This window comes from Piliocolobus tephrosceles, chromosome Y (genome assembly GCF_002776525.5).
Source record: "Piliocolobus tephrosceles isolate RC106 chromosome Y, ASM277652v3, whole genome shotgun sequence".
Classification (NCBI taxonomy): Eukaryota; Metazoa; Chordata; class Mammalia; order Primates; family Cercopithecidae; genus Piliocolobus; species Piliocolobus tephrosceles.
Genome location: NC_045456.1, coordinates 10,958,445 through 10,985,332, shown reverse-complemented (window position 1 = coordinate 10,985,332; position 26,888 = coordinate 10,958,445). Strand labels below are relative to the sequence as shown.

Here is a 26,888-nt window from a genome sequence, read left to right as displayed (position 1 = left end):
AAAAAAAAAAAAAAAAAAATATATATATATATATATATATCTCAAAACTTAGGAGCTTAAATCAACATTTATTATCTCACCTTTCCTGTGGATCAGGAAACTGTGGACAGCTTAGCTGGGTGCCTCTGGCTCAAGGTGTCCCACAGGGGTGCAATCAAGTTGTTGTCTGGGGCTGTGGTCTCATCTGAGGCTCAAATGAAAAGGAATCTGCTTCCAAGGTCACTCATGTGTTTCTTGACAGGATTCAGTTTCTCACAGGCTGTTGGACTGAGGGAGTTTCTTAATGACTTTTGGCCAGGACCTCCCTTGGTTCTTTGCTGTGTGGGCCTCTCCAAAGGGCAGCTTATGTGGTATTTGGTTCCCTTCAGAGCAAGCGAGCAAGAGTGTGACATATAGTGAGCCCACAATATGGAAGCCATGGTTTTGGGGTTTTCTTTAACCTGATCTTGGACATGACATTCTCTCACTTCTGCCATATTTCATTTATCAGAAATGAATCAGTAAATCCAGCCCACACGCAAGGGAAGGGAATTATACACAGTCTGAGCATCAGAAGGTACAGATCCCTGGGGATCATCTTAGTGGCTGCCTACTACATGGGTCTTCAGTGTGTAAACTTCATTGAGCTGTACACTCAAGGCATGTAATTTTCTGTATATTCATTATACTTAAAAAGTGTGATTGATTAATTAATTAACAGAATCTCTGGGTCTCACAAAAGAGGCCTGTGGCCTTCAGATAGACTTTACTCAAGTGAAGGTTCTTAAATTTAAGTCTAGCCTCCAGAAACAGAAGCCTTGTTTCCAACCCACTTCTGCCAAACTGGACTTATAACAACATCACTAGGTCTTTGCTCCTCTATCCTGTACATTATCACAGTACACATAACTGTGGTCACCACTGCCTCTGAAAACCCATGAACCCTGAAAGACAGAGGAGTTCTTTCCAGTTGGACAAGCATGGGGCCTGGTGCTTCTTGTGTCATAGAAAGGGAAAGTGGTTCTGTCATGATGAGGTCAAGACCTGGGCTTCCTGTGGCAAACCCCACAGTCAAATTCAGCCAGTGCAGGAAAACCTCTGAGGTGGTGAAGAATGGAAATTGTATTATTTAAAGTCAGCCTCTAGTACTGACACACATTTAAAAAGGAAAAAATCATGAAGATTCCTTGGGCAAGCATCAGAACAATTGCTGTGGGCCAAAATTCATAAATATGCTATACACTGTCTCTGATTTTAGGGTTGGCCTGTTTCTAGTCACTGCTTATTTTTACTCTTAGGGAAATGTCCCCAGGACTGTGGGCATACATAGAGGCAGGAAAGAAGGGAATAAATGAAGAAAGTCTTTTCCTAGGTGATGAGAATAAAATAGCGATCCTGAAAAGACTTGAGAAATGTTAGTAAAGGAGCTGCCAGTTAAAACACACTCTATTATTTCTCACTATAAAATAAGCCTTTGGCTTCTTCTCAATAACCACCCTGTCATTTGTTCTAAACCATGGCTGGATCGCCCATCAACAGAGCATACAACGTGGTGGCCTGCTTTTGCTCAATGTCTGTTTTGTTCATCCATGGCAAAGTGTTTAAGAAAAACGTCCACCCCAATTTTTTTTTTTAGTACTTTTTGTGCTTTCAGTTTACTATGTCAGTTTTTTCCAACAGTATTTATAAGAAGCACTCTTAAGAACCAAAGTTCATTTAGAGAGCCATTAAAGAGTCTGCTACTCAATGAGTTCGTGATTATTGATAACAGCCACCTATTGCCTGCATTGCTGCCTTAGCCCTTAACTGAGCCCGCACTTCCACTTTGCCCTCCTGCAATCCATTCTCAGCTTAGTGGCCAGAGTGACCTTTTTAAAACATGTATTTTGTCATTCCTCTGCTCCAAACTCACAGGTAAAGTCAGACTTTTGCAATGGTCCATCAGGCCCCAAATGATCTGGGCCCTGGCCCTCTCTCTGATCTTTCTCCCTAGAATCCCTCCTTACTCTGTTGCAGGGTTACTGGGCTCCTGGCTCTAACTCAAACTTCCCTGGCAGGTTCCACCTTAGGTCCTTTGCCTGTAGCCCCCTGTGCCCAGGAGATTCTTCCACTTGACAGCTGCATAGCCAACTACCTTACTTCCTACTCATTGTTGCTAACTTGTCACCTCTTAATGACATTTAACTTGTCTACCCTATTCAAAATGGCATGGTGGCCTACCTCCCAACACTCACAAATGTCCATATCATCTTCAGCATGCTGCATTATACATAAGGTGGTATTTGTTATTTATTTTTTATTGACTGTCTTCCCTCTTTAGATGGTAAGCTCTGCCAGGTTAGGTGTTTTATTGCCTGTTTTATTTATTGATGTAGCTCAGGATTCCTCAATCTCAGCACTATTGACATTTTGTGCTGAGTAATTCTTTTCTGTGGGGGCTGTCCTGTGTGTTGTAGGATGTTTTGCAGCAACTATGGGTTCTACCCATTAGCACTTCTCCTGTGACACCCATAAATGTCCTCAGACATTGCCAAATGTCCCCTATGGGGTAAAATCACTCTCCACTGAAGATCACTGATGTATCCCAAATGCCTGGCCCCAGGTAGATACTCAATAAATATTTGTTGAAGGAATGAATGCAGGGAGAGCTATATAGCATCACAGAAGTGTGTAAAATAATTTAACTATTACCTCATGAAAAGCTGCTGCCTTTTATAAATTTTAAATAGAAGCACTATTTTCATCCATTAGTCAAATAAGCATTTCAAAGGTCAGAGACAACATTCATTCGGCAAAAAAATGAATTAAATGGACAAAAAATTAGGTCAAATCAAAACCAGATACATATGCAAATTAGCTCTCTTAGCAGTAGTTTCCAAATTCAAAGTGCCAAATCTGAAATTTTATTGCAAAAGTTTACAAAACACAATAAAGAGCTTGAAATGATGCAATTTCATCAAAATGTTAATTCTGATCATCACTGTATCAATGATATAGATTTTAACCATAATAGTCTAATATTAATATTCTTACAAAGAAAATCACAGCCTAAGCCTTAAATGCATTCAGTAAAATATGAATTAGACTTTGCAAAGAATTCTGAGTTCTCCCTAGGTTTAAAATTCAAGTCGTTGGTTATATGTAAGCGATTTAATTCTAAGCCTAAAATTACAGTGTACTTTAATCCTTTCTCTGCAATTCAAATATTTACTTGACAATGCAATACCAATTGTGCCCTCCAAATTATTCCTTGTAGTGAAGCATTTTTAGTCCAAGACACTTTATTGGGTCTTCCTCTCCTCTAAGTTTGTTTTTATTCCCTCTACTCCATTCTCCACAAGTCCATAATTAATGTTACAATTGGCAAATCCCACTCTCAGCAGTAAGAAAATCTTTTTCCACACTTCAACATATGTTTGTATAAGACAGTTTTTTTGGTTTGTTTTAATGGAGGTCACAAATACAGTATACTAAGGGAGTCATCAGCTTGGACATTTTGTCTTCCTTGATAAGGGAGATATGTTCAATTTCAAAACCATTTGTTTTAAATATCTGTTTCTTTAAAAACATAGTTTTCAAATTCTTTTTGGGAAGATGATGTTCTAGTTATCTATTGCAGCCTAACAAATGTAATGGGCTAATGTAATAATTAATATAATAATTGGTTTTCTCTCATGGTTCTGTGGGTTGACTGAACTCATCCAGATGGTTCTCACCGGGGTCTGTCATGTGGCTGCAGTTAAATGGCAGCTGCAGCTGGAGCCATCTGAAGGCTTGATTGAGGAGACATCCTAGATGGCTTCTTTTGTCATATGTTGTTGCCTGGACTTGGGCAGCTGACATGGTGAAGGCTGGCCAGGCATCTCTCCCTCTCTCCACACTACTTCTCCACATGGATGGCTTCTATATGACATGGTGGTCACAGGGTTGTTGGACTTCTAACATGGTAGCTGGCTTTCCTCAAAGTGAGCATTCCAAGATATCCGTGTGGACATTATTAGGCTTCTAGGATTCTTCTGACCGAGGCCCGGAAATCATGCAAAGCTATCTCTACAATATTCTGTTAAAAGTGAGTCACAAGATTAGTCCAGATTCAAGGGCAGGAGACTAGACAGAATGTGAATATTAGAAGGCATGGTTACTTGAAGGTCATCTTTAGATCCCTAGTATCGCAGACAAAAAAAAGATAAGCAATACAATTATCCAGTTTTTGAGGATGAAGTCTTTAATACATTGCTTAATAAGGATATTTTCTTAAATTCTCTTTACTTTCCCTTTGGCTACCAAACTGGTGGTCTTTTTGATCAGCAGTTTAACGTCTCACTCAAGGGTGAAAATGGTAATAGGAGAAACAATGTCTATAGAATTGGTAGAAACCAAGTCCAATGCTACTAGACAAGTGGACTCTTTAATTCATCTCCTCTATGTTTCTGTTGCCCTAATGACTATGGTGGCTTCATTATGCCCATTTTCTTCCATAGCATTCCCTGAACATGACTTAGACATGACAAATAGTCCCATTCCTCTTCTTTGCAAGTATCAGGGTAGAAGCAAGCTTCAGCAGCAATGAGCAGTGTAAATGCTTCATATAGTCCATGACAGATTACACTTAACTGTAATATGTTGACCTTTTCTGAATGCTTGGTCATTTGCTGGACATTTCCATTCTCTCCAGCTAATGGCTTCAGTGCCTGTTAGGAATTGATTCAGTAGATAATTATGATCTCTCTTCAGAGTGTTGCAAAGGTCAATGAGATAAAGCAATAAACCCCCATTTCAAGTGCAGTCCTGTGGCAACTTTTCTGAAAATGAAGGGCAACACTTCTTCCTTCATCTTTGCCAGCAATTGACTAGGCTGATGCTACGTTATGGCTTGTTATCAAATCTGAAAAATCTCCGTGTTCTTTTCACATCTCCAGGTTTAGGTGGCAAGAGAAAATAAAAAGCAAGTGGCTTCATCACAAAATACCCTAGGATTGAGGAAAAGCCCTTCTGAGCAAAGATCACTGGAGAAACACTGTTAATCAGTTCTTATTTTCATGAACAGTGGCTGTCCACCAGCAGCGAGTTTAAGGGCTGAGATGCACTAGCTTGCAGAAAAGAATTGTTTCCTTTTTTTTTTTTTTTTTTTTAGTTTTTTTTATATTATTATTATACTTTAAGTTCTGGGGTACATGTGCAGAATGTGCAGGTTTCTTACATACGTATACACATGTCATGATGGTTTGCTGCACCCATCAACCCATCACCTACATTAGGTATTTCTCCTAATGCTATTCCTCCCCTAGTCCCCCACTCCCGACAGGGCCCGGTGTGTGATGTTCCCCTCCCTGTGTCCATGTGTTCTCATTGTTCAACTCCCACTTATGAATGAGAACATGAGGTGTTTGGTTTTCTGTTCCTGTGTTAGTTTGCTGAGAATGATGGTTTCCAGCTTCATCCATGTCCCTGCAAAGGACATGAACTCACCCTTTTCTATGGCTGCATAGTATTCCATGGTGTATGTGTGCCACATTTTCTTTATCCATTCTATCACTGATGGGCATTTGGGTTGGTTCCAAGTCTTTGGTATTGTGAACAGTGCTGCAATAAACATATGTGTGCATATGTCTTTATAGTAGAATAATTTATAATCCTTTGGGTATATACCCAGTAATGGGATTGCTGGGTCAAATGGTATTTCTAGTTCTGATCCTTGAGGAATCACCACACTGTCTTCCACGATGGTTGAACTAATTTACACTCCCACCAACAGTGTAAAAGCATTCCTATTCCTCTACATCCTCTCCAGCATCTGTTGTTTACTGACTTTTTAATTATCACCATTTTAACTGGTGTGAGATGGTATCTCATTGTGGTTTTGATTTGCATTTCTCTAATGACCAGTTATGATAAACTTTTTTTCATATGTTTGTTGGTGGCATAAATGTCTTCTTTTGAGAAGTGTCTGTTCATATCCTTTGCCCACTTTTTGATGGGGTTGTTTGGTTTTGGCTTGTAAATCTGTTTAAGTTCCTTGTAGATTCTGGATACTAGCCCTTTGTCAGATGGATAGATTGCAAGAATTTTCTCCCATTCTGTAGGTTGCCTGTTCACTCTGATGATAGTTTCTTTTGCTGTGCAGAAGCTCCTTAGTCTAATTAGATCACATTTGCCAATTTTGGCTTTTGTTGCCATTGCTTTTGGTGTTTTAGTCATGAACTCTTTCCCCATGCCTATGTCCTGAATGGTGCCTAGGTTTGCCTCTAGAGTTTTTACGGTTTTAGGTCTTTAATTCATCTTGAGTTAATTTTTGTATAAGGTGTAAGGAAGGGGTGCAGTTTCAGTTTTCTGCATATGGCTACCCAAGTTTCTCAACACCATGTATTAAATAGGGAATCCTTTCCCCATTGCTTATTTTTGTCCAGTTTATCAGAGGTCAAATGGTTGTAGATGTGTGGCACTATTTCTGAAGTGTCTGTTCTGTTCCATTGGTCTATATATCTGTTTTGGTGCCAGTACCATGCTGTTTTTGTTACTGTAGTCTTTTAGTATAGTTTGAAGTCAGGTAGCTTGATGCCTCCAGCTTTGTTCATTTTGCTTAGGATTGTCTTGGCTATACAGGCTCTTTTTTGGTTCCATATGAAATTTAAAGCAGTTTATTCTAATTCTGTGAAGAAAGTCAATGGTAGCTTGATGGGGATAGCATTGAATCTATAAATTACTTTTGACAGTATGGCCATTTTCACGACATTGACTCTTCCTATCCATGAGCATGGAATGTTTTTCCATTTGTTTGTGTCCTGTCTTATTTCCTTGAGCAGTGGTTTGTAGTTCTCCTTGAAGAGGTCCTTCACATCCCTTGTAAGTTTTATTCCTAGGTATTTTATTCTCTTTGTAGCAATTGCAAATGGGAGTTCACTCATGATTTGGCTCTCTGTTTGTCTATTATTGGTGTATAGGAATGCTTGTGATTTTTGCACATTGATTTTGTTTCCTGAGACTTTGCTGAAGTGGCTTATCAGCTTAAGAAGCTTTTGGGCTGAGCCAATGGGGTTTCCTAAATATACAATCATGTCATCTGCAAACAGAGACAATTTGACTTCCTCTCTTCCCATTTGAATACCCTCTATTTCTTTCTCTTGCCTGATTGCCAGAACTTCCAACACTATGTTGAATAGGAGTGGTGAGAAAAGGCATCTTTGTCTTGTGCCGGTTTTCAAAGGGAATACTTCAGCTTTTGCCCATTCAGTATGATACTGGCTGTGTTTTTTTCATAAATAGCTCTTATTATTTTGAAATATGTTCCATCAATACTTAGTTTATTGAGAGTTTTTAGCATGAAGGGGTGTTGAATTTTATCGAAAGCCTTTTCTGCATGTATTGAGATAATCATGTAGTTTTTGTCATTGGTTCTGTTTATGTGATGGATTGCATTTATTGATTTGCAAATGTTTAACCAGCCTTGCATCCCAGGGATGAAGCCAACTTGATCATGGTGGATAAGCTTCTTGATGTGCTGCTGAATTCGGTTTGCCAGTATTTTATTCAGGATTTTCGTATTGATGTTCATCAGGGATATTGGCTTGAAATTTTCTTCTTTTGTTGTGTCTCTTCCAGGTTTTGATATCAGGACGATGCTGGCCTCATAAAATGAGTTACAGAGGAATCTCTCTTTTTCTATTGTTTGGAATAGTTTCAGAAGGAATGGTACCAGCTCTTCTTTGTAACTCTGGTAGAATTTGGCTGTGAATACGTCTGGTCCTGGGCTTTTTTGGTTGGTAGGCTACTAATTACTGCCTCAACTTCAGAACTTGTTATTGGTCTATTCAGAGATTCGACATCTTCCTGGTTTAGTCTTGGGAGGGTGTATGTGTCCAGGAATTTATCCATTTCTTCTAGATTTTCTAGTTTATTTGCACAGAGGTGTTTATAGTATTCTCTGATGGTAGTTTGTATTTCTGTGGAATCAGTGGTGATATCCCCTTTATCATTTTTTATTGTGTTATTTGATTCTTATCTCTTTTCTTCTTTATTAGTCTTATCAGCAGTCAATCTGTTTTGTTAATCTTAAAAAAAAAAAAAAAGTGAGCCAAGATTGTGCCACTGCACTCCAGTCTGGGCAGCAGAGCAAGACTGTGTCAAAAAAAAAAGCCAGCTCCTGGATTCATTGGTTTTCTAAAGGGTTTGTCATGTCTCTATCTCCTTCAGCTCTGCTCTGAAACCCTACAAGCCAGAAGAGCATGGGGGCCAATATTCAACATTCTTAAACAAAAGAATTTTCAACCCAGAATTTCATATCCAGCCACACTAAGCTTCAAAGCAAAGGAGAAATAAAATCCTTTACAGAAAAGCAAACGCTGAGAGATTTTGTCACCACCAGGCCTGCCTTACAAGAGCTCCTGAAAGAAGCATTAAATATGGAAAGGAAAAACCAGTACCAGCCACTGCAAAAACATACCAAATTGTAAAGGCCATTGATACCATGAAGAAACTGCATCAACTAACGGGCAAAATAACCAGCTAGCATCATAATGACAGGATCAAATTCACACACAACAATATTAACTTTAAATGTAAATGGGCTAAATGCCCCAATTAAAAGACACAGACTGGCAAATTGGATAAAGAGTCAAGACCCATCGGTGTGCTGTATTCAGGAGACCCATCTCATGTGCAAAGACACACATAGGCTCAAAATAAAAAGATGGAGGAATATTTACCAAGCAAATGGAAAGAAAAAAAAGCAGGGGTTGCAATCCTAGTCTCTGATAAAAATAGACTTTAAACCAACAGAGATCAAAAAAGACAAAGAAGAGTATTACATAATGGTAAAGGGATCAATTCAACAAGAAGAGCTAACTATCCTAAATATATATGCAGTCAATACAGGAGCACCCAGATTCATGAAGCAGGTTCTTAGAGACCTACAAAGAGATTTAGACTCCCACACAATAATAGTGGGAGAATTTAACACCCCACTGCCAATATTAGACAGATCAATGAGACAGAAAATTAACAAGGATATTCAGGACTTGAATTCAGCTCTGGACCAAGTGGACCTAATAGACATCTACAGAACTCTCAACCCCAAATCAACAGAATATACATTCCCAGCACCATATAGCACTTATTCTAAAATTGACCACATAATTGGAAGTAAAACACTCCTCAGCAAATGCAGAAGAACAGAAATCATTACAGGCTCTCAGACCACAGGGCAATCAAATTAGAACTCAGGATTAAGAAACTCACTCAAAACCACACAACTACGTGGAAACTGAACAACCTGCTCCTGAATGACTAATGGGTAAATAACAAAATTAAGGCAGAAACAAGTTATTTAAAACCAGTGAGAACACAGACACAACTTACCAGAATCTCTGAGACACAGCTAAAGCAGTGTTTAGAGGGAAATTTATAGCACTAAATGCCCACAGGAGAAAGCAGGAAAGATCTAAAATCGACATCCTAACATCACAATTAAAAGAACTAGAGAAGCAAGAGCAAACAAATTCAAAAGCTAGCAGAAGACAAGAAATAGCTAAGAATTGTTTTCTAATTTCTTTGAAGAACCCTGAAGTACAGGAAGAATAAAGAATTCCATGTGTGCATGTATATACCTCCGAAGTGAGAGTTCAACACCGTTTCACTGCACCTTATTGCCTTTCTCTCTAAATAAAAATACTGCACATCCATCTTTCAAGAAGTTACATTAGAATGTTATTTCGCTGCTTATAAAATCTTTCATATATAATCCTAAATTACCTCTTTGTGTGCCTTTTAAAAGCCTATCATTTCACCCTTCACAGATTGATTATTTACTTCCAGTTTTGAAGTTTAAAATTGTACAGTTAATTTGTTTGGACTTAATGTTTCTAAAGCAAGATTCTCGAATTCTGACATGAAATATCTTCCTATATATCTTTGTTATTTGATTTTTATTTATTTTTATTTATTTTTTGAGACAGAGGCTCGCTCTGTCACCCAGGCTGGAGTGCAGTGGCGCAATCTTGGCTCACTGCAAGCTCCGCCTCCCGGGTTCACGCCATTCTTCTGCCTCAGCCTCCTGAGTAGCTGGGACTATAGGTACCCGCCACCACGCCTGGCTAATTTTTTGTATTTTTAGTAGAGACAGGGTTTCACTGTGGTCTCGATCTCCTGACCTTGTGATCCGCCTGCCTCAGCCTCCCTAAGTGCTGGGATTACAGGAGTGAGCCACCGCGCCTGGCCATGTTATTTGATTTTTATCTTGTTTGGTTTTCCCAATATCTGAGGAAATCTCGATTCCCATGATGACTGTTAAATTACTATCAGTGTCTGGGTTCATCAAGATATCTATTTAAGTTGGTCTAGAAAGAAAATATACACTAGCACATGCCAATATGATTATATATTTTAATTTTTAATGGTATAAATATAAAATGAGAAAGGCATTTAAAGAAAGATGTCAAAGTATGCTGCTCTAAAAAACAGAGAACACCAGCCTTAGCTCCATTGTTTAGAGAGATTGTAATACTGGAAACTCTACCTCATTGGAAGCTGGGCTTCTTCCTCACATAGCTTTGCTTTCTGCATCAAATGACATCCAATGAAATCATAAAATGGTATGTAATGCCAAAGCATGGTCTAAAACCACTGATGCTGGGTGTCCCAAACATGTTTCAAGGGACTCTCCATGAAAAAAGGATAAGAATAGACCTTTGACAAAGAAACGAAGAGAGAGTAATTGAAGGCAAGTTTGACAGGAGTGGTTTAGGGTAGGATAGACTATATTCCCCTGCAGAGATCAGCACTGTGATTCAGGGATGAAAATGACGTTTTTAACAAACTCAACCATTTAAAAAATATTGTCACAACAATTTGAAATTAATCTTCAAAAGCAGAAAATTTATGTGGAATTTAATATGAAATAATAATTATCTAAATGTAGTTATAACTGGATTCTTAATGGTCTCTAGCTGTTTTTAGGCCATCCCAGAAAGAAGATAATTTGATGGCTTAAAACTGTCGTCTTCTATTCCTGATTCTAATCATTCTGTCAAGGCTATTTTTAAACGGTGTAGGTCATTGTTTTGTTTTGTTTTTTCCTCCTAGGATCTTTGGGTTAGGAATTTTAAGGGATCCAAAACATTATAGAGTTAATTTTTCTTGTTTGGCAGGTTATAATTACATAATTATAGACAAGAAAAAAAGAGAAGAAAAGCATGTCCCTAGTCCTGGTGATAAATAACATATTGGAATATTTTATTTCAATTCAGACAACTTCATTTATTCATTAAATAGTAAAATTGAAGTCAATCTAGATTATGTTTCAGGTAATTTACAAAGCATTACTATAGCTGTAAAGACTTTAAATATAATCAACATACTTTGAAAAATAGTTTCCATTTTCAAATTAATAAAGTGTACTGAGCAGTCCTTCTTCCAGAATTTCTTGAAAGAAGAAATTCTGCATAAGGTTATGTGATGAATGGAAACTACTTTTTTTTTTTTTTTTTTTTTTTTTTTTTAGCTGGAGTTTCACTCTTATTTCCAGGACTGGAATGCAATGGTGCGATCTCGGCTCACTGCAACCTCCACCTCCTGGGTTCAAGCAATTCTCTTGCTTCAGCCTCCAGAGTAGCTGTGATTACAAGCATGCACCACCACACCCAGCTAATTTTTGTATTATTAGTAGAGACGGGGTTTCACTCTGTTGGCCAGGCTGGTCTCAAACTCCTGACCTCAGGTGATCCACCCGCCTCTGCCTCCCAAAGAGCTGGGATTACAGGCATGAACAACCACGCCCAGCCTGAAATTACTTTTAAGATACATAGGGATTACTAGGCTAGAAGTCTCTTTATTCATGTGGTAGGCAAAATATAAGATGGACCCCAGTGATTTCTGCCACTTCTATTCATAGATTTGTGTATTTCCCTCTTTTAGTTTGGGTGGGGCCTGTGACTTGCTTCTAACCAATAAAGTATGGTAAAGGTGATGGGATGTCCCATCCATGATTATGTTACATGAGATTGTAGCTTTCATCATGCCAGCAGACTCCCTCCCTTGCTGGCTCTGATGAAGCAAGTTGCCACATTGGTGAGATGGGGAGATCCACATGGCAAGTAACTGAGAGTGGCCTCAAGCCAACTACCCACAAGGAACTGAGGCCCTTGGTCCAACAGCCTAAAGAGGATTTTCATCATGCCAAAAACCACTGAAGTGAACTTGGAAGTGAATCCTTCCCAGTCGAGCTCCCATATGGGACCCCAGCCCTGGCCAAAACATTGCAGCCTCAAGAGAGAACATGAAAAAGATGACCAAGCTAAGTGATGCTCATATTTCTAACTCACATGAACTGTGAGATAGTAAGTGGGTATTGTTTTAAGCAACTAGCTTTGTGGGAATTTGTTATGCAACACTAGGTAACTGATAAAGCTAATGTCTATAGTCGGCAGAATAATGATCCCCTGAAAGATGTCCTCATCCTAATTTCCAGAGTCTGCGACTTTCTTTGCAGATATAATTAAGTCAGAGATGAGTTGATTATCTTTGACTATCCAGTTGGACCCAATAAAATCACTAGGTCCTTTTAAGTTAAAGAGGAAGTGAAACTCAGGGAGAGATTTGAAGATGCTACTGCTGATTTTGAAGATGAAGGAAGGGACCATCAGCCAAGGAATACAGGCAGCCTCTAGAAGTTGAAAAGGCTCCAGAATGAGTGCAACCCAGCTGACACCTTGATTTTAGCCCAGCAAAACTCATTAGAGACTTCTGACTTCCAGAAATATAAGATGGTACATTTGCATCATGTTTAAGCCACTAAGTTTGTGATAATTTGTTATAGCAGCAATCTGAAGCTAATACAGGGTCTATGCTTATTAGCATCAAGGATGACTAACAAGAGTCCTTCTCCAGGGCCTTGCCTGCTCCTAACAGCTACTGCACTGAAGCTGTGCATATCAGCTTCCCTTTCCAGAAGTGAACAAATAAATTCAGTGCCACTGAGCATTGCTGTAGAGAAAATTAGCATTTGTCCCACAGCTTTATGGGCCTATTCATTCTCCCACCCAACCTACCACCTTACGGTTTTTTGTCTGACAATTATCCCTTATTCTCTTGTTTACTGTTTTATTGTTTGGTCTCGAGATTCTAAGCCTCCCTGTCTTAGTCAAAGTGTGTTTGGACTCAAAGAATATGATCTAATCAAACCAGTTCATCATGCTAACTGACTTCAAACTATACTACAAGGCTAGAGTAATAAAAACAGCATGGTACTGGTACAAAAACAGATATATAGACCAATGGAACAGAACAGATGCCTCAGAAATAGCGCCACACATCTACAACCATCTGATCTTTAACAACCCTGACAAAAACAAGCAATGGTGAAAGGATTTCCTATTTAATAAATAGTGTTGGGAAAACTGGCTAGCCATATGCAGAAAGCTGAAACTGGATCCCTTCCTTACACCTTATACAAAAATTAACTCAAGATGGATTAAAGACCTAAAACCATAAAAACCCTAGAAGAAAACCTAGGTGATACCATTCAGGACATAGGCATGGGGAAAGACTTCATGACTAAAACACCAAAAGTGATGGCAACAAAAGCCACATTTGATAAATGGAATCTGATTAAACTAAAGAGCTTCTGCATGGCCAAAGAAACTATCATCAGAGCGAACAGGCAACCTACAGAATGGGAGAAAATTCTTGTATTCTATCCATCTGACAAAGGGCTAATATCCAGAATATACAAGGAACTTAAACAGATTTACAAGAAAAAACCAAACAACCCCATCAAAAAGTGGGCAAGGGATATGAACAAACACTTCTCAAAAGAAGATATTTATGCAGCCAACAAACTTGAAAAAAGCTCCTCATCACTGGTCATTAGAGAAATGCAAATCAAAACCACAATGAGATACCATCTCACACCAGTTAGAATGGTGATCATTAAAAAGTCAGTAAACAACAAATGCTGGACAGGATGTGGAGAAATAGGAACGCTTTTACACTGCTGGTGGGAGCGTAAATTAGTTCAACCATCGTGGAAGACAGTGTGGTGATTCCTCAAGGATCAGAACTAGAAATACCATTTGACCCAGCAATCCCATTACTGGGTATATACCCAAAGGATTATAAATCATTCTACTATAAAGACACATAAACACGTATGTTTATTGTGGCACCGTTCACAATACCAAAGACTTGAAACCAACCCAAATGCCCATCAGTGATAGACTGGATAAAGAAAATGTGGCAAATATATACTATGGAATACTATGCAGCCACAGAAAAGGATGAGTTCGTATCCTTTGCAGGGACATGGATGAAGCTGGAAACTATCATTCTCAGCAGATTAACACAAGAACAGAAAACCAAACACTGCATGTTATCACTCATAAGTGGGAATTGAAAAATGAGAACACATGGACACAGGGAGGGGAACATCACACACCGGGACCTGTTGGGTGGTGGGGGACTAGAGGAGGGAGAGCATTAGGAGAAATACCTAATGTAGGTGATGGGTTGATGGGTGCAGCAAACCACCATGGCACATGTATACCTATGTAACAAACATGCATGTTCTGCACATGTTTCCCAGAACTTCAAGTATAATACAAAAAATAAATAAATAAAGAGACACTGGGAATAAGTAGAGCACGCAGGTCTTGGAGGGTGCAATCATAAGGCAACTATGTTCTTTCCCCCATTGCCCACTTATAACAGCTCCCCAGGGCCGGTTCCTCTAAGCCCTCAACAAAATCTCAGGTGGTTCCCATAAACATATTGAACAGGTTCAGAAAGTGATCCAGTCACTTGTACACTTGTAATCACAATTTGTAATCTGTAATTGCAACATTTGATTGTCATGTAATAGTCAAAACTTCCAACTCCACAAAATTCCTCCCTTGTGCCTAGTTCAGGCCTAGGAAGCCTGCAGTGGGTTAAGGGGCACTGTCAATGTTTTCTCTACTGCCCCAGCATTCAGCTCCTTCCAGACTGAAATGAGGCCAAGATGGTGAGGTAAAAGGCAAGAAAGTTCTCACTTGATTGGCACCAATGTAATCCAGCATTACTTTCATCTATCTGTGGAAGGTGATGTTGGTGGACACTTTCCTTGTGGTTGCTTTCATGGATTCCTGGAAGATTTCTTTGTTGAGTTACTCCAATTGCAGCCCCCTCGTGTCAGGCAGAAACCAAGGGCTGACTATGCTCAATGCTCCTTGCATTCTGTATATTTCTGCGAAGGCCCTCTCATCCCTCAAAGTAGCTCAGTTGATCAGGAGATCCCAGGCCAATGTTTCTACTGCATCTTCCAAGAGTCTCATACTTTGGGCCTGCCTCAGTGTAAGGGTGGTAACTGCACAAATGTAGCCTCTGCTCTTTGAGCATGTGCTGCTTCTGACAGCCTCTTCCTGTTGCCTTCTTTTCAGTTTGTAATGAAGACATGAGTCAAATCCCAAGATGAGTAAGGGGTAAGGGTTACAAACTCTGGTTTTCAACACCTTTGAAAATCTTGCAGCACCCTTCTTTGGCATGTGGGAATGATTGGCATGTATTGGCATGGGGCCTCAGCTGACTCTGTCTCAGTTCATCTTAGCATCCTGTAACATATGAACACATATGGCTTCTGTCTTTTTTTCTACCTAGGTTTGGATTGGGAGTCCTAAGGGATCCGTAGTGCTATGGAGTTAATTCTTCTTGTCTGGCAGATGATGATTATGTACTTAAGATGAGAGAAAACAAAAGTAAAAGCTCTTTCTCAGAATGATGATCATTATCCTACTGAGATCATTAATGTGAATGATTTTATTTCTAGCAAAATGGTGAACCACCAGCCCTCAGGAATGGTGGAAACCAGGACTGTTTAGGGGATTACTGGCATCTGTAATCTTTACTCTGGTGCTCAGTCATAAATGTGACTTGGCTCCCAACTCTCTTAGTCTCTGTGTCTCTTAGTTCTGATTCTGGAGAGAGGAAATCTGATTGGCTCATTCCAACATTCAGGTCCAATGAGCTGGGTGCAGAGAATGAGTTCCCAGGATCCATTGCTTGCTCCTGAGGAGTCTGGGAGCAGACTCAGACAGGACAAGCCAGGCAGGGCAGATTGTTCCACTAACGTGGCTGCCACACTCACACATTCTTTGGTCAATGGGGTTATAGAGCATTTCTTATCTGATAAACGTTTCTTGTTGCCTGTGAATGAGGAAAATTTGAACAAAAACTAAGAAACGGTGCTTTGCTTCTGTTCGTGTTGCTTTCCACATATTTGTCTCATATCTATTATCCTGGAAATGGACACCCAGTTTGCCTCTGACACTTCATGCCCATGCATTCTGCTGCAAGGAACATCCTCATCCACCTCCCCTTAAAGACTAGCAGCAGAATTTTTGAGGGGATATAAAACCAGAGTGGACTGGCTGGGTCTTGGTGTTTGTGACACTGAAGTTGACCTATTGAAGCTAGATTGCCTCTGCAAACTGCTACACGTGTGTATATTCCCACCAGCAATGCAGATCCTTCATCTTATCCACTGAATTCTCATTTGATTGTGCTGTTGCTCTGTCTACTGCAGTCATTGGGCTCCCTGCCAGCCTTGGTGATTGGGAACTTGTGGGAGCAGACAGGCCACCATCAGCACTGTGCTACCTTCCTGCCCCCACCAGCACCATCATCCTAAATGTTCTGAGTCTTCCTGGAGTTTAGTTCTATTACTCCTTTCCCTGCCCTCTTGATTCCTCTCTTCCCCTACCCCACTCCCTACTACATGGTCCAGCCCAGTCAGAGTGAGTGGGCCCAGCCACAAATCAGTTAGTGCTAGAAGTGCGATTTGCAGTGACTTCTTCCAGGGAACAGCCTTGCAAAAGATGTCCTTCCCCTTACTCATGTGGGCAATAAATCAGAAAAGCAGGTAATTAATTACAACCTAAAGTAGAAAAAGTCAGCTCTTCTTCAACAAAATGGCAACTGACCTTTCTCCTAGTCATGATTTAAAAAGGAACAAAGAAGGGAAGGAAGAAAAACTATTATAATCCATAATATGAATTTTCCTCAAGGGTTTGAATTACTTGGAGGGAATTAGATAAGCCATTATATTACATTGTTCTGCTTTTAGCCATGAAGTGCAGCCTATTGTGAGTAATATTTCCCAACCGGTACCTGTCTGAAATATTTATCAGCCCAGGGTCCTAGCATTGTGACCAGGGACTTACTAAACCACACAGTATGGGAACCGATGTTTGCTGGGATGCTATTTTTTTCATAAGATACCAACAATAACATTTTGCTTTCGGGATGCTGATCCTGAGAGGTAATGACGCTCCATGAATTGATAGAATTTTTTAAAATCTCTTCCCCTGGCAGAAAACTACAGAAAAAATAGGCTAAAGGAAAATCAGAAGGGGAGAATCAATTCTGAGAGCAGCAAAAAAATATAGAGACTTAGTTGATGCTTCTAAAACTGTTCTTCCCTTCCTGGGTTTTATTTTAAGGTCCTGCTGTTTGGTAGCACAGATAATATTGCCCAATGTAAACTTGCTAGGAAGCTTTCAACTGGGCAGTTTGTTAAACTCAGGAAACACTTCATTTTGGCTTTTTGTGTGGTCTGAAAGCTTACATCTGAGCTATTTGATTTACTCTACCCTGGGAGTCCAGGGAACATTCACTAATGTTTTGAAAGAAAACTCTTATTGGTTAGAGTCCGGGCTCAGTGCGTATCATAAATATGTTTGTTTTTCTCTCTTACAGAAGCTGCAAAGAATCGATACTCCTCACTGTCATTCAGCCTTACCCTGTAAGTGATCTGTGAATAAAAGTGCCACTTAATGTTCTCAGGCTTCTTGTTTCTTCTGCCCACTCCAGTAAAACTATGATGATGAATAACAGCAGAGAAAAATAACATGCACTCACAACATGGGTTCAAAAATCTTGACTATTTTTGTACTTTATACTCCATGTTAGCAAAGTCATTCATTGAAGAGGAAAGGGAGTAATATATTTTCTAAAGTTCTTGAAAGACAACTAGCTGTTCCAGTCCTATGCAATGGTCACATTTGTAAATGACACTAAACTCAAGACCTTCTTATGGTTTCCAGCTTAAGAAACACAAATCTCATGAGACTATCTAATTGTAGGAGGTCAATGCACAATTGTTATTCTTATCCCCAGCTAAATAATTCTGTAGAGAACTGGATATTTTAGCAAAGCCTGCTTTAAGAGTAGATATTATATGATATATGCTGTCAGAATTTGGTTTCAGCCATCATGGTTTGGAGGGTGGAAAGTGATTTACAAACTGGACAGTTCTTGTGATTTAAAAAAAAAAATCTTTATCATGGTATAATCTGCGTACCATAAAATTCATCCATTTTCAGTGTACAGTTCTATGGTCTTCATAAAATCTACTGAGGTATGCAACGATCACGCCATCCAGTTTGAGAACATTTCCATCCCCCCAATAAGATCCCTGTTCCCATTTACAATTAATCCCTGTTCCCACACTCGGTCCTAGGCAACCACTAATTTCCTTTCTATTTGTATAGACTTGCCACTGCTTGCGAATTTCATACATTGTCAGTTGAACTAAAACTTACCGAGGCAAATTCCTTCAGATTTTTCCCAAAATGATTCCTGTGAGTCTGACCTTCATATGGAGTGGCAGCGATTCCAGCCTGCTTAAGTTCCTGTTTTCTTCCCCATAGAGTTGGAGCATTTAATTTCTACATCAATTAAAGGGCTCTGGTATTTGCTGATCTCCATCTTCTGACCAAACTCTTCATTTCCCCTGTCCCAGAAATTTTCCCCTAAGCCCTGTGGGCTAGGCATTTTAGACAGGAAATAATAAGGATCAGGATTCTGATAAGACCACAAATAGAACTAACCAAAACAACAAATTATGCCATCTAGGATGTAATATGCATATTTATACTAAAAGCTCAGTTTAATATTGACTGTTACTGTTAACTCCATCTCTTTGACAGAACTTATACACATACACACATATTGGGATTTGAAAACTAAGGAGGCCCCAGGATGTTAGAGAACCATGACTTCAGATCTAGCTTCTAGTTCCCAGCAGTATAACAAAAGAGTCAGCAGTGACTACTTTAACTGCTCAGAACCTTGGTCTCCTCATCTGTCTGATTCTGAGATTCCTTCCATGTGCTTCTATATAAAATACAGCTGGGCTGTTTTTAGATTGCTTTGGTTAACCAAATTGTCATTTTCACTTACTTCAAATCTGTCCACACTTCTTGATTTGTTTGCAGTGGACAAATTCAATTTGGGTAAAGTCAATATAAATGTCTATAATAAGCATTAACGCCTGTAATCCCAGCTCTCAGGGAGGCAGAGGCGGGAGGATAGCTTGAGCCCAGGAGTTCGAGACCTGCCTGGGTAATACAGCGAGACCCCGTTCTCCACAAAAAGGAAAAAAAAAAAAAAAAAAGAAAACATTACATCTAATTATAGACATGAAGTTCAAATGTCTTCCTGGCCGGGCGCGGTGGCTCAAGCCTGTAATCCCAGCACTTTGGGAGGCCGAGACGGGCGGATCACGAGGTCAGGAGATCGAGACCATCCTGGCTAACACGGTGAAACCCCGTCTCTACTAAAAATACAAAAAAACTAGCCGGGCGAGGTGGCGGCGCCTGTAGTCCCAGCTATTTGGGAGGCTGAGGCAGGAGAATGGCGGAAACCCGGGAGGCGGAGCTTGCAGTGAGCTGAGATCCGGCCACTGCACAACACCCCGGCCAAAAAAAAAAAAAAAAAAATAAGCATTAAACAACTATAAATTGAGATTGAACAACTATCAATTGAGATTGAACAACTTTAAATTCCTGATGGAACTTCACATTTGCACTGTCGTTCCCGAATTCTCTTTCTATATTTTATAATCTACTAGAAATGCAAGATCAGGCAGGACCTTTGTTTTTTGTTTTTTTGTTTGTTTGTTTTACAATGTGGGATACTGTTTTACCTCATGCAGTAAACTTAGTAAAAGAAAGAAGAGTTTTACACGTAAGTTTATGGTTGTGTCTTGTGGCTTTACTTGCTGTTTGCCATTGGAGTCCATGTGACTTGTTATTCGTTTGAATATTGATTACTAGCAGTGAATCATGGCACTTCCTTTTAAAAGATAATCTGGAATTTTCTAGGAGTTCCAGTGGCTCTTGCCATTGTGCTACATTGAAAGGCAACACTTAGCCACAATATTTAGGAGGAAGCGTCTCGTGTTCTTATAGCCAACAGCTGTACCTCTGCTCCAGAGTCACTTTCCCTTTGCCCAATCACTGCAGACAAATTCTCATCTTTGACTTCCTTTGACCTCTCTCCTTCGAAAAATGACTCCAGTCCCACCACCTCCTCGGCCTTGCTAAATAAATCCTTCTCACCTTTCAAGTCTCAGGCCAAATTCTAAACACTACCTCAAGGTTTTTCAACCTTGGTATTGTTGACATTTGAACTGGAGAGTTCTCTGTTATGGGGACCTGTCCTGTGCATTGTAAGATGTTTAGCAGCATCCCTGGCCTGTACTTAGTAGATGCCAGTAGCACCCTCTCCCCAAGTTGTGACAAACCAAAATGTCTCCAAACATTACCAAATGTTCCTTGGGAGCAAAATTACTCCCAGCTGAGAACCACTGTCCCACCTAAAGTCTTCCCTTTACTGTTCAAATCCCAAGTGGCTCTTCTCTCCTCCGAGTTGTAGAAGTTGAAATAAAAGAATTAAAACCCCAAAGTTTCTTAAATAGATATCAGACATGGATTGGACAGCAGGTGGGAAAAAACAAGACTGCAATCTTTTATTTGCAAAAAAAAAAAAAAAAAAAAAAAACTTATTGAGCTTCACATATTTGTTAAACATCTTCTCAGCAATCAGGATTGACAAACAGAAACAGATGAGCCAGCAGACCAAAAGAAAGTCCGTAAGTTCTACTGTTATTACAGACAATAACAATTAGCATTTTAATTTCTTTTGCAACTTGCTGGACAGCATTTTTTATGTTGTATTTCTTCTGCATAAGGTCCAGTAAAGATAGACAGCCAATGTTTATACCTTCCGGTCACATTCCACATGTGCCCAAGGTACCCCAACATGACCCAGCCACAGAAATTGATCTCCAATGAGACCCAGGTCAAGGAGCAATGGGGTGAGAGTTTTAGGATCCCTGAAATTCTTTGATAAGAAGTAATTCTTAATAGGTTGCTGCATTTTTTAAAAAAGTATTATGGTAGGCTTTCCCCGCCACCACGATTTTTGCTGTTTTTCTTGGGAAAAAAAAGTACTAAGTGGAAGTACAGAAAGAAATACAGATGCAGAAAAACGTGTTGGCAAACTTTTCCCACAGAGACAACCAGTGTAAATATTTTGACCTATTTCCTTCCAGTCTTTTTTTCTATGCCTTAGTTGAGATCATATTGTACATGTAATTTTATTTCCTATGTCATCAAAAACTCTTCATAAGCATCATTTAAATGGCTGCAAAACATTACGCTGAACCAAGATTTCCTTAACCAACCCACATCATTGGGCCTTTCACATCGTCTTTAATGTTTTGCTATTATAAATAATTCTGAAAAGAAAGTCTTTGTGTATAAGTCTTAATCTGTAGTTAGTATTTCCCCAGGATGGAATTTTAGAAGGGGAATTTCTGGGTTACTCATGGGTTTTATTTGTTTGGCTCTGATACGCCATCTTCTTTCCTTGTACTGCTATCCTTTTTTATTATAGATCTTTCACTGGCCAGCTCCTTCCTTTTTTCCTTTGACTCGCTTTCTACAGTTTCCAAGTCTAGAATTTCAAAGCCAATCTTACCTGAGACAGAGAGTATTTACAGTTTCTATGACTGGACGCGGTGGCTCACGCCTGTAATCCCAGCACTTTGGGAGGCCGAAGCAGGCAGATCACCTGAGATCAGGAGTTCGAGACCAGCCTGATCAACATGGAGAAACCCTGTCTCTACTAAAAATACAAAATTAGCCGGGCGTGGTGGTGCATGTCTGTAATCTTAGCTACTCGGGAGGCTGAGGCAGGAGAATCACTTGAACCTGGGAGGCAGAGGCTGCAGTGAGCCAAGATTGCACCATTGTACTCCAGCCTGGGCAACAAGAGCGAAACTCTGTCTCGAAAAACAAAAAAGAGTTTCTACAACTTCCCTTCATGCAACCCCAACTCAATGGGACTTGAGCTAAGTCATTCTCTCAGTTCTGGTATACCGTGAGCTGGCATAATTCACATTGCTTTAGGTTTCCAAAGAGCCGAGGGACCTGCTTTCCTGCCTCCGACTTCCTAACTACATTTTATTGTGTTCCACACAGCTGAGAGAGGCTACACACCTCCTCATGGAAACTCCAGTGTAGCACATTCTATCAGAGCCCAGACCATATGTCATGCTGAGCATGCCAGCCTAATTTCCAGTGGAGAACACCTGTGAGTCTTTGCCTGCAGGCTCTTCCTGGGCCTAGGAGCATGCTCATGGAGCAGGCCACAAGTGCTGAGGAATTATCACTCCCAGAAAAGGCTGTTTTTTGTGTTCTCTTACATGGTGGTCAGTCAGGTGTAGCCACAAGAGGGGACACAGGAGAGGCGTAGGAAAAAGAAGTTTTTTTATACTCACAGGTCCTAGAGAAACTGCATGCCAAGAGGAGGGGTCACATGAGAGGGAGCACAAGGGAGCCAACTCAACCAACCAGGTGGGGTAGAGCCTGTGGGCAAGTGCCTTTATCAGGGGGTCAGGGTGGAACACACAAGAAAAGTGCGAGGGAATTTCTTTGATCTGTTTAAATGTTACTAAGTCACAGTCAGGGGAGGGTGGGAAAGGGTACTTATGGCAGGAGCCAACTTTATCACACTGGTGCACCTGGTTGCCTGGGCAGGGTGCTCACAACCTGTCTGGGGATGTTGAGGCAGCAGGAAAATATGAATTTTGAAAACTTACAATACAAGGAGATGCTCCATCAATGATTGACAGGAACTGGTGGATAAATACCCCAGCTCCCTCTCTCCTCAGACAGTATAACTCTGAGGCATGTGGTCTGCCTTGTTTCCCAGAGGTTCCCAGCAGGAGTAAGCTCCAGTTGCCTATAGTGGTGCCTTAGTAACAGCAAATGCTTTACTGGTTTATTCTCCCTTCCTGCCTGCCTTTCCCACTCACCTACCTGGGATTCCTGTGAGCACCTCCCAAATCAGCTACCTGCTTGTGAATCCTTGTCTTAGGTCTGCATTTTGGAGACTCCAAACTAAGCCAACCAGTAATGTAGGCTAGTCCTCACCAAATGTTCACTCAATACCTGCTATATAAGTAGTACTGTAGAGCTCTAGGAATTGCAAGTTCAAGACTTTGCCCTTCAGTTTCAGAAATTAATATTATTTGTGTAATTTTTTCAAACTATGTTCTAGTAACTTCTAAGAGCATTCAAAAGCATCAGGAGCATTCCACACACTATTGTGGCCATCTTAGCAACAGCAAATTCGGAAAAAGTACAGGGGTTGATTAGGGGCCTGATAATCTTAAAATTAATTAACAGTAGGAGAATCTGATTATTCAAAATGGTAATTACTTGTTATTTCCACCACAGGATATGAAGTGCTTGTGATCAACACCTACAGGTTGCTCAGAATTAATTCAGCAGGCTTTCAAGTGGTATACATTGTATATTTTTTGAGAAACAAAGATAAATCTGTGTTAAAACTATAGTCATGACTGGTTTACATTACCCAATATACCCCAAGTAACTCTAGCCAGTGGTATAAGCCAGTACTTTGTTGATTCTCATTAAGTAGCCTTCAGACTTGGAGAGCCTATATAGTTGTTATCAAAAAGTAATTTTCAAAACGTTTGTCAATTTTATGAAATAGTCACAAACCCAGAACAAAAATAGTACTTGTTATGAATTCTTAGTTAGAAGTTTATCCCGAGTCTGTTGACTTCAAATTGTGTATAAAATAATATTTACTTAACAACCTTGGCTATTTAGTTTCCTTTCTGGTCTTCCTAAATTAGCATGTTTCTCTGTATGGCATGGTAAATAAATACAAGAATGAAGTTACATAAGATGGGCATGCTACATATAGTTAGAGGAGATAGTACATAAGGTTATTTGCCCCTAAAGTAAATAACCCCATATTTATTGGCTTCAGCATGGCTGGTAAATTTTCATGATCCCTGGGAACACCATGGCACTCTAAGGTTATATCAAATGATATGCATCCGAAAACTCTATACTTTTTATTGAATCAAGGAATTGGGTAGAACACTTTAGAAAAATATGGCAAAATATAACATTTAAAAATTGAGATGCACAGAGGAATAAACCTCGGTATCTGGCACACTGAACACATGTGAAATATTTCGCTCCCAAACAATGCTGGAGAAGTGGGGTGTGACTGCATTAAAACATCTCATCTAATTAGTAGTGTCTGTTCTGGGTAGCTTTATTACAGCTGCTTCACTTGTGCTCAACTCATTGTGCCAATGTAAATACTGCCTGCTTAAAATCATTACAGGAGAATAATGTTTTCCCTTCAGCTAAAAAATGACATATCAAAAGCAAATGAACTCACCACTGTATGATTTGCTCATTAATCATTACTAAAGTTGGCCTATAATTACAAAGATACTGATGAGAACACCCTGTCACATCACTTCAGCTCTGCAGCAGGACTTTTAAAAGTCACGTTGAGCATGTTTAAAGCTATTCTTTTGGTTTCTTGCTATTGTTTGTTTGTTTGTTTGTTTGTTTGTTTTTTAAAGAGGACAGCCATTCTCTTAAAACTTCTTGCATAAATGGATGAATTCAAGCTCCTGGAGACAAATCATCCATTTATCCAGTCTTCTAAGACATTACTCATAGCAAAGGATGGGATAGGTGTGGAGGGGAACTTTAGAAATAACAGGATTCTCCTGGTATTAAAGCAAAAACTCCATCCAGGAATATACAGGCACACACGCATGCACACACAGGCACCCCACACACACTTTTTATCATACTTTTTTCAACAGCTTTTTTATTACAGTAAAATACACATAACATAAAATGTACTATCTTAAACATTTTAAAGTAGACAATTTAGTGGCATTAAGTACATTCAAAATGTTTTACAACCATTGCCACTACGTAGTTCCACAATTTTTTCATCACCCTGAAAGGAAACCCCATATTCATTAAGTATCACTCCTCATTCCCTCATTCTCCTCCACTCCCAGCCTGTGGCAACTACTAATCTACTTTCTGTCCCTATAGATTAGCCTATTCTGGACATTTTCTGTAAGTAGAATCGTACAATATGTGGCCTTTTGTGCCTGATGTCTTTCACTTAGCATAATATTTGCCAGGTTCATCCACGTTGTAGCATGTGTCAGAACTTCATTCCTTTTTATGGTTGAATAATATTTCATTGTACAGATGGACCACATTTGATTTATCTATTTCATCATATTGTTTTTTAAATTTAATTGATCTTAAGTATACTTGTATTTGACAAGAATGAGAGTCCTTTTTTAAATTCATTTTACTTTGAAAACCAAAGTATAGGTCACCCTAGTTGGCTTTCGTGCCTCTAGATTAGTACAATAAATAGAGGGTTAAGCCTCTGTGTTGTTTCTAGAGTCAATTACTAGAATTCTCTACACAACAGCCTCAATGTGTTAAGACTATATAGCATGGAAAACATTAGTTTGAACCATAGGCAATTGCCAATATTTGACCATTTTCATTTATAAAATAACAATTGTATGATTCAAACTATTTACCTCTGTATTAGGTTTCATAGAGAATGTAATTCTTTTTAAAAATAAACAAACAATGCCTTCAACATAGTAGATATCTACTAGGTGTGAGTTCCCTTCCCCTTAGACTTCTTTAAAATTATGCAACAATAGTGATTCTCAGATAAAGTGACTTTACCAAGATCATGCAGCAAGGGATGCCCCAGTATCACAGCACCCTTCTAGGCAAGTTCTCCCATTGTACTTCCAATTTCTGAGGAAGAATTGTGCCACATGGCCCCTCTTCCCAATAAAAGAAAGGAGAGGATCATAAGGCACAAAGAGCCCATAAGATGAGGAAGAATATGAAGTCAACGTTCAGTCGTAAGAAAAGGTCTCATTTCTACCCTGCCCAGTAAGATCACAAGATCACAAGTTACCAAGAAGAGGCTAAAACTCAGGTTGCAGGTACATAAAGCATGAGTGCTTGAGAAAGAGAGAGAGAGAGTACTTGTCTGCTCACATGCCCATATGCCCTTAATGTGAATAACAATGGGATTATGAATCATTTTACGACTATCAATGACTCTTCTCTACCTCATTAAAATAGATGATTAATGATCAATTCATCATAAACCCAACATTAGATCTGACTACCACCTCACCTTGAACACTGTGCTGAAAGCTCTCTATTAAAAGCAGAGTTTGTGTGCTTTTGCAGCCATTGTTTTAAAATATCCCTGGAAATGTGCTCAGTTAAAACTGGAGCATGGTGGTGGTAGTTCTGATCTGGTGACTAAATCAAACTTACTAACTTACAGACATGACAGAGTTTTGACTGCATCTATAATTTGCATTTTGTCCTTGAATCGGACATGTACCAAGCATTTTATTTTTTAGCAAAATTATTGCATAACTGGGAGGATAAAGATGGAAAACAACTGTTACAAGGTTTGCATTATGTTACCAGTAATCAGATAAAATGTTTTCTTTTCTTCTAGTCTCCCAAATCAGCATTTATCAGTGCTGCAAAAAAGGCAAGATTAAAGTCCAATCCAGTCAAAGTACGCTTCTCTGAGGAAGTCATCATCAACGGCCAAGTGTCGGTGAGTTTACAGTTGTCTGCTTTGTGACTCAGGGAAAGTCAATGAGGCAGAAGCTTTGTACTCAAACAGTCAGTAGTCCCACTGGAATGACTGATCTGAAATTGGTCGTTGGTTTTTACAGAGGT

General features: G+C 39.5%; 1 protein-coding gene across 5 annotated transcripts in view; it reads left to right on the top strand.

Moving 5' to 3' along the window:
- The window catches only part of FRMPD4 (FERM and PDZ domain containing 4), a 996,955-nt gene that overhangs the window by 928,949 nt on the left and 41,118 nt on the right, over positions 1-26,888 (top strand). For all 5 annotated transcript variants that reach the window (XM_023199060.1, XM_023199059.2, XM_031934991.1 and 2 more), the window contains 2 exons: positions 17,698-17,743; positions 26,659-26,763. In XM_023199060.1, coding sequence (XP_023054828.1) covers positions 17,698-17,743; positions 26,659-26,763 — 151 coding nt within the window. The remainder of the gene's footprint in view (positions 1-17,697; positions 17,744-26,658; positions 26,764-26,888) is intronic.